Consider the following 8,522-nt stretch of genomic DNA (forward strand, 5'->3'; position numbering starts at 1 on the left):
TCGGCAACAGTTTCAGTTTTTAGTAAACACCCAGCCACTGAAGGGCGCCCAAGGGGAAACTGAAAGAAAAAGCACCAGGAATAAAATTACGCAAAAAAATTACGTGAAGTTTATAACGGTGAAGCGATAATTTGAGACAGCTTGCAAACCTCTATTACAGGAGTGTGATACTTACAAGTGTTTAGGAAACAAACGTTACTTTCTATTTTGCAATTGTTCCCATAGGCGTTTCTCAAATGATCGAATTCTATGTTTGATGTAAAAAATTTCACGTCTAGCATTTGCAGTCTTGAAATGTCGAATGTGTGTCTCCCTTCAAACGTTTTTCTTTGTTTTCTTCGCTGGACAAGTGATACAATCAATTTGACGTGGCCGCTAGAAGACGGTTCGCCTGAATCGCTTGTGTCGCAAGTAGTCAACCAGAACGGCAATGGCCGAAGCGTAGTTGGGCAGAGATCGGCCGAAGGAATGCAGCACTTTGAAGCGACCGACCGGGCGACACACAAGAGATATTTCGTCGATTGACGGGTCGGTAAAACTGCAACGCAACGTTTCACGCTCTCTTAACCTCACCAAGAAATAGAAGAAGGGTAGCCTAAGCATAGTTTTGGTAACTTTATCGTAGTAGTGGAGTGTAAACTTTCGTTTAGTGAAATCCCAAATAGTTTCTAGTATCACCAACGTAGTAACACACATGAAAAACTAATAGCCTAACAATAAACCATGGTTCAAGCTTTTTTTTCCTTCAGTATCGGTACGGTCGTGTATTTCTGTTTTCAGAGCGTTTTATCATGCAAGGTCGCATATATTAAACCGAGTTTTTCTTGCCTGACTTATCTCACTTGATTTAAAACTAGGTCTCGTGAGAATTTGTCGAAAAAAGTGCAAAGATTCAGTTAGTCAGTTAGTTAATCCGATATTTATAAACAGTTGGTTTAAATAAGTTTTTTTTTTTGGTTTTGCCTGTGGGAATATACTATTTTGTAATCTCCACTGTGAATCTTATTCACAATTAATGTAGAAATCAAAGTCTTTAACGAGCTCTTTCTGAGCATGATATCAAAATGCTTTTGCCACGTTGACAGCCTATGGAATACAGCAGGGGTCGGCAACCTACGGCCCGCCGAAGTAATTCATCCGGCCCGCCGTCTCTTTGACAAATTAGACACAGGTCTATTTTAAATATTTTTTGACTATTTTAACTGCGTAACTGCGAAAAATTTTCGCGCTTCGCGCCAATGTTCATTATACCTCCGGTTTGTTTACGTTTTGATGCTGCCTTTTCAGCTATAGATCAGCAATTCTTTACCGTTGCGCCGTGGTAGGCTGCCAAGTGCGTAGCGCAAAATAGGAAAAATTATTAAAGAATATTGGATATACATTTTTAAACATTTTTTTTTTAATTTCGGCATTGTAATAAAAACTTAAATTTAGAAGAAATACCGGTATACCAAAAAAAAAATCGCGCTCGCTTCGCTCGCCAGGTGCGTCTTTACTTTAAACAGTTAACAAACACTGAGCTAGATTAACTTTAAATGTTATCGCGTTCCCTCAAAGTAGTTTTATTACACTTTTCATTCGCTTTGCGTCAACAATTTACTGCCTCTGCAAATAAAATTAATCACGTTTTTAAGTGCAAAAAATATCCCAGGCCCGCCTGATTCACAGTTGTTCTAAAATAACACAATTCTTAGTTATCATTTTGTGCGGCTCGCAGAGACCTTTTTAAGTTTGGTTTGGCCCGCGATTGGAAAAAGGTTGCCGACCCCTGGAATACAGGGTAAATAAAAGCACAAAAACACACTACAGGGACAATCACGCGTGGATGACAAACTTATTAACATTGTCATGGGAAAAAAATCATGTTAGGGTATGTGACGCACTTCATTTTTGGCGACGACAGCTTGCCGAAGACGTATTGTACAGAGTCGAGTTGTAACATGTACTCGGGCTGATGGTACAGCGGCCTGACGGCTTTACAACACAGGTAGTAGCTGGATAAAATTATACATGATTAGAAACACATATTTTTGTGCAGACAAGATCGACTGAAATGGCAAACAATATGAAACGGTCGTTTTTTTAGTGTTATTACGCCGATAAACAAACAGACTATGAGAAACAAACCAATTGATATGAAGGAAAGCGTCTTTTTAAATAAAAGTGTCCAAGTAAGGTTTTTTAAACGTTCGCGAATCAGAAAACATTTTTGTTTTTTTAAGTAAAAGACGTCCATAAACAGATTAACACAACAACTATATACGAAATGAAATAAAAGGCTAAAAAATATATAGGCTATAGTTAAAGTGTCCCTGTATAGCAGATTTTGAAACTTTCGCGAAAGATTGTTTTTTTAACGTAAGGACGTCCAATGTCCATGAAAAGGCTAACAAAACGAAACTATAATTAAAAGGCCAAAAACGATATAGTTAAAATTCCCCTGTAGAAGGTTTTCATGTAATATCGATTATTGCTTTTTAGTTTATTTACTTTTCCTCCTCGAGGTCCGGATTTTGCAGAAATCGGACTCTCCAGCGCAAAATCTTCAAGAAGTTGGAAGTCTCCTCGATTTCCTCAGAGGTCATGGGCAGTTCGTCAAGGTCATCGGCAAGCAGGTCCACATCGACGTCGGTATCACGTTGTTTGAACATGTTCAGATCGAAGCTGGCCTCCTCGCTGCAAATGTTGCGTTCAACAGTTGCGTTTGGTCTTTGGCTGATTGTATCTCATTTGGAACGCGTATTTAAACGTTCACATAGATAGATGATTGCGTACACCTTTAATTTTTTTTCGCTTTTAAATTGATATGAATTTAACTATATGAATTTATAAAACAAACTCGTGCTAGTATTAAAAACGTTACCCCATATAACTACTTTTACAAAACTTTTCACGTCGCGGCACGAGTTAACCAGTTTTACCAACGTTTTTTTATGAAACTCAATCCCAATGCAAAACCAGTACATCTTTAAAACCAAAAAAAGTTTCAGACATGCAGGATTCGGCCAAACAATAATAATTATTACAAAATTACATAACATTAAAAATTTCTGAACAGGTTATGGTATTGATTTCTGAACCAAGAATTGAAATATTGTAGTGAAAGTGCGCACGGATCCACATAAAAAAATCAGTGACCACAAGATTCCAAGTGGTCCCTTAAAATGAGCAACGGCTTTTCTGGCGGAGGAATTCGTAACAAATCCTACAATTTTATCTCTAAATAGAAGTACGGCCTTAAAACCACTTTAACAGACTGTCGCATGAGCTACCACTCCTGGTAAACTAACCACTTTTAAAGGTTCAGCAGTACAATATACCAAATATCGCTGGAGGTTGAACTAGCGGCAGATGACAAGTCCATGCGGTCGGTGTGATGGTGGATGGCGAGGTGCTCCAGTGGGCAGGGGGACAGCTGCAGCAGGTTGGTAAGTGTGGTGTACTGCAGGGAAGTGACGTGCATTTGGTACACGCCCGGCAACACTCGGCCAAGGCGGATCTCGCCGCGGTAGAACGAGGACACGCTGTGATACACGAGGCTTTATTTTGTTACGCCAAGTCCTAATACGTTTCGGTTAAGAAAACTGGCAGTACCGGTCTATAGTTTTTAAAAGTTGGTTAACTAATGCGTGCTGACTGCCCAAGGCTAAGACGGTGTCCAATTTGGGATGACCGATAATATCGGATCGCAGCCGATACCCGATGTCCAGTGTTTGTATCAATATTGGTGCGATAAAAGAATAGGCGGTATCGGTGCCGCGGCGATACCAAATTAATACAGGAGTTTTATCCATGATTTGTAATTAAATACATCAATTTCTACCTAAACAGTATTTTTTTTAAATATTAGGTTATTAACTGAAGGAAACTAAACATTTTAACATTTAAGCAAATGAAAAGTTTGGCCTGAAAATCAAAAAATCTAAATACTGTTGAAGTTTTTAATTTGACTACTTTTCTTTTGTGAGTATAGTTATGACGTCATTTGGTATCGGATCGTGATATAGTTGTTCAAAGATTATGTATCTATATTGGAATCCCTCTTCCAATGTTAACTATTTTGGGACCCTAAAGAATTTCACGCAGTAAGGCATAGAAAAAAAATCTACAGTTAGGTGTTTGCTTGCTGAAGATGTCACCAGTGTGTTTGAAAAGGGTCTATAACCTGTTCAAATTATTTCCCCCCTTTTTCATGTGTTCAAAGTTTAATTAAATCGGTGTATGACAGCCATAGTCTCTGACATTTTGGACACCGTACTTGATGTTGGAACACTATAACGACCTGAGCGGGTTATCCTGGTCGACCGATATGAATCCGTACTCGCTGTAGGTAAGCACCAGTTGAAGAATGTTCACGGCGAGGTTGTCAGCGAGCAGCAAGTACTGTCGGAAAAAGAATAGTGGTTTATACCATCGCTCCGAACTATAGGTGGCATGCGGCTACAGTAAAAAGTCAGAATTAGTGTTAAGCGGACAAAATCGATTGAGAACTACTGCCACTGATTAAACTAGTGTTTCGCAACCTTGTTTGGCTTGCGACACTTTACAGAAATTATAAATAGTTCGCGGCACCCTTGCTTATGTTTTGCGGCACCTTCGCGGCACCCTTGCTTGTATTTTTTGAGTGTTTAACTGTAACGTTACAATAAACGATATTGAAACAGCTCATTAAGGATGAAAAAGACGTTTTATTTTTTTTGCACTTTTATCGTACACAAGAAAATTGTATCAAAAATCTTACTAATAAAGCAAAAAAGAGCACATATTCGACTCAGAACAATGCAAGGGGCCCAGCTTCTCTAAAAATGTTGTGTACTATGGCTGTGTTTTGGTATGACTATTTTGTATTCTTTTTCTGCCTATTAAACTAGCGTTTTACATGTATTTTAACCAACTTGATAACGTAATAAACAAACAACTAAAAGACGATGTTCACAAACGGTAAATAAGCAGCAATTTTTAGCGATTCACCACGCATTGGTTTCCAACCGGGGTGCCAGGGAATTAATGCCCAACGGTACAATATAAATTATTTTTAAATTCTATTTGATAGAGTTTATTGTGTACGATTAATGTATAACGAATCAAGGAATGTTTTTTAACATTGTGCACAGTTCATATATGTTGTTTCGATTTCGTTTACTTTTACTATGACTTTACACTTACAGGGAACCACTTACGAGATGCCGCAATACGTTTGTGTTTTGTCCCGGGTGCTGTAAACTTAAAAGGTTAGAAATCACTGGACTAACTTAAAGACGGCAGACCAGTGTCTATTCTTACGTCGTGGTGAAAGACTTTGATGAGTTCCTCGATGGAATCCCACTCGCTGCTGCTGTCAAGAATTTCTTTGATAGCGTTTGACTCCAACTCGTAGAATAGGTTCCTGGACTTGGATAGCAACTTGGTGACCGCCATCTTGTAGTGGCTAGGACTGTACAGTAAGTGACAAAGAGTTATATATCTACACAGGAAGCATTCGACATACTAACCGAACCAGTCGATCGACGATGCAAGCAAGGCACGCTAAAAAACAACTGTTCTGCTGCGAGGTTTGAACTCACCACCCAAGAGACTGTCGCTCTGCCAACTAATATATTCAGAACTATACATGTGTTTGCTGTTTTTTAGAAAATATTTTTCTCGGTGGCAACTTCTGTTTTGTATTTTAAACTATTGCATTATTCTGGTGAATGTTTTTCTATTTATGGTTAATTGAATAAATATAAAAAAATACGAAGAAAAAAAGCAACGACCAAGAAAGGACGTAAAAGTAGTTGGATGACGTACTACAGCGCACGATATCACGAGAGTCCATAACACTTGTAAAAATGTGCGCTTTACGACTTTTTTTCTTTCAATTTAGCTCAAATATATCAAATCCCTGGACATAACTTTTCACACACGCCGTTACAATTGGTAGACAATGTTTATGTGGTATCCAAACAGCTGTCGCCGAAGCATAAATACATCTCCACGCTATATTCGAAACCGCAGGTATTTTAGGGGTATATATGTTTAAAACACGCATTACGACTGTTGTCTAATCCTATTGCAGACCTGTAGCAGTGTAGATAGTGCAGCTTGTTGTAGAATTCCGCTATTTTAATTAGGAACTTTTCCATAGCTGTGAATAAATCCCGCTTTTTCTGACTGATGGTTTCACTTCTGGCACCGGTTGGCTTGTCTCTATCTTTTGAAAATAGCCTCTCGGGAAACGAACCTAAGGCAATTAAAGGGGAACATTTTATGTTTTTAAATTTGGAAATTATTTTTATGAATGTTTGTTTTGTTTTAGACCGGTTCTTTTTTTCAGATTAGCCTAATTAACAATCTATAAGGTTATTAAATATCGCACAAAGTACATTGAATGTGCTTCCCATTTTTACCGTAACATTGTTTAAGTAAGGTACTAATACAGGAGTTACCTTCTTTTGGTTCAATTTTAACCATTTGTTTGTTGCAACTGTAGTTGTTGGGTGGGAAACAAAATGAAGTCATCTCAGGTAGACGCGGGTGGAAAGGGTTGTTTAAATATTGTCCCGCAGAAAACGGAGCCAGTGGGAAATTGCTTAGAGAAAAGACAAACTTTTGTGACATGTGTAATGCAACAAAAATTCAAAATTTTCTGAAGTAACAAAAAAATCTGAGTGTAAACGACATCAGGATTTTACCAAGCAGTTACAGAACTTCAAATGAGAGAACCAAAACTAAAAACTCTTTATATTTTTATTTTCTAGCAATAACATTTGTTTTTGTTGAATACGGAAACCTATAAAAAACAATACCGAAAGGTAGGTAATACTGGTTGTGATTTTCTCCGGACGTAACTTACAGCTAACTGGAACTTGGACGAAGCATTTTGCAGTAAAATTCGTTTTAACGTCTTTTTAACAAACACTTTTGCTTACTGTTTAGCTCCGCCATATAGATATGATGGGTGAGGTTGGTCGCACATAAACGGGGGCCAAGCATTGAAGGGCTGTGCAAGCCGCTGTGGGTGTGGCGGTTGGGTAATGTACGGTCTGCAACAAATAAAGTCCACACTGAACATTCGGCTAGGTCTACCTTGGGTTAGATTTTCCAAATTTTTGAACGGCTGTGTAGAAAGTTTTTGCAGACGAAAATATATCGCAAATAGCCTACGGAGGCCATTTATATATCAACCATCATATTTGCCAATTCTGGAGAACAATAAAAGCTTCCACATTCTATATTTTTTTATACAACAAAAGGTGTTAATTTTACGCTCCAGGTTGCTCAAAAATTACTGACGACATTTAGTGTTTTGTAATCTCCGTACTGAAAATTACGACTCTAAAAGCTTACGACTCTAAAAACAACATCTATACCATTTATATATTGAACAGTAGACCTTGAGTTTATTCATGGAACATACACTATATACCTTTAAACAAAACATGAATATATTATACCTTCTTAGCATGTTTGGTACCGGTGACTGAAGTCCACGTGTTGTGTATTTTGAGTACTGCCAAAATGAGTGTCGCTCCAAAATCGAAGTTCTCGACAAATACAAAGTGTTCCACACTGTTTCTGCTGGAGCTGGTGGGTGCGAGCCAAACGTTGAATCTCCTGATCCACACAAGGAAAACATTTTCAAGTTTGGGCGTCTCCAATAGACTTTAGTTTGTTTCGGAAAACTTCAGTTCAGCTTTAGCCACACTTAGTTTATATAGGGTTTACCTTACTTGATTTATGTACAAAATGTGTTTTTTTATCGTTATCTTCTCTGAACTTAACAGCCACCAAGACACAATGTTACGCAAAAAATGATGAAAACAACGCCTTACCGTGACGTAATAACCACAGTGTTCTGTTTTCTTTGTTCAGCCATGTTTGTGAACTAATTTAGATATGTGCATATGGATTAAACAAACATTTAGCTAAACAAGAAACGTAAAAATTACAAAAACAGAACAAGTTCTATTTGTTATTGGACTCATAGCGCTGATTTATTCTGTTAACAAGTTGTAAAGCAGATCGAACCGCAGTGAAAATATTCAAGAGAAGTAAAAACATCCAATTTATTTTGCTAGAAACGACTCGCCTTCTGTGGTAGTTTGTTGCACTTGCATTCGTACTGTTATTAGTAAATTGCGTTTGTTTTATAATGAAGATGTTAAGATTGTAATGTGTCATTACTGAAACAGTCATGCTTATTCAAAAATGATGAACAATAATATCAGCAAACGTTTAATGCTTCTATTCTTTGTTCGATAAATTGTGTTGCGTTTACAGAGCCTTTGTAACTGAGGCGCTGGTCTAGAATCCTGCCGCAATTATTAAACAACGTATAATATTTAACTTAGGGTGCGAGTTAGCGTTTGGGTGTGGGTGGGTCCATCCTAACCCAAATAATGTGCAGTGTGGTAGGATTCTAGACCAGCGCCGTATGTGAATATTGTTTATCACATAAACTCTATTTTACCCAAGATTCCTTACTGGTAGGATGACTTTAGGTGAAATTTAGAAATCTTGGCATGTTAAATATCTTACAG

At 37.8% G+C, this 8,522-nt stretch overlaps 1 protein-coding gene across 1 annotated transcript; it reads right to left on the reverse strand.

Annotated features, from left to right (window-relative positions):
- Window positions 1–375: 375 nt before the first annotated feature.
- LOC146147964 (uncharacterized) lies at window positions 376–7,858 on the reverse strand. The gene is made up of 10 exons (XM_083387972.1): window positions 7,815–7,858; window positions 7,437–7,596; window positions 6,912–7,068; window positions 6,061–6,223; window positions 5,284–5,434; window positions 4,283–4,383; window positions 3,321–3,524; window positions 2,491–2,676; window positions 1,884–1,994; window positions 376–538 (listed from the first exon to the last, which is right to left on the reverse strand). The coding sequence occupies exons 1-10, from the start codon at window positions 7,856–7,858 to the stop codon at window positions 376–378; spliced, it is 1,440 nt and encodes a 479-aa protein (XP_083244098.1).
- Window positions 7,859–8,522: the final 664 nt, after the last annotated feature.

Source organism: Ascidiella aspersa, chromosome 4 (genome assembly GCF_963924565.1).
Source record: "Ascidiella aspersa chromosome 4, kaAscAspe10.2, whole genome shotgun sequence".
Lineage (NCBI taxonomy): Eukaryota > Metazoa > Chordata > Ascidiacea > Phlebobranchia > Ascidiidae > Ascidiella > Ascidiella aspersa.

What these genes read in the sequence shown, in the direction of transcription:
- LOC146147964 (XM_083387972.1), bottom strand. Translation starts at nt 7,858, where the DNA reads ATGGCTGAACAAAGAAAACAGAACACTGTGGTTATTACGTCACG. An exon ending in CTATATGGCGGAGCTAAACA is followed by an intron (nt 6,224 to 6,911) that starts GTAAGCAAAAGT and finishes TAATTGCCTTAG; the next exon opens with GTTCGTTTCCCGAGAGGCTA. An exon ending in CCGGACCTCGAGGAGGAAAA is followed by an intron (nt 1,995 to 2,490) that starts GTAAATAAACTA and finishes AATTTTATCCAG; the next exon opens with CTACTACCTGTGTTGTAAAG.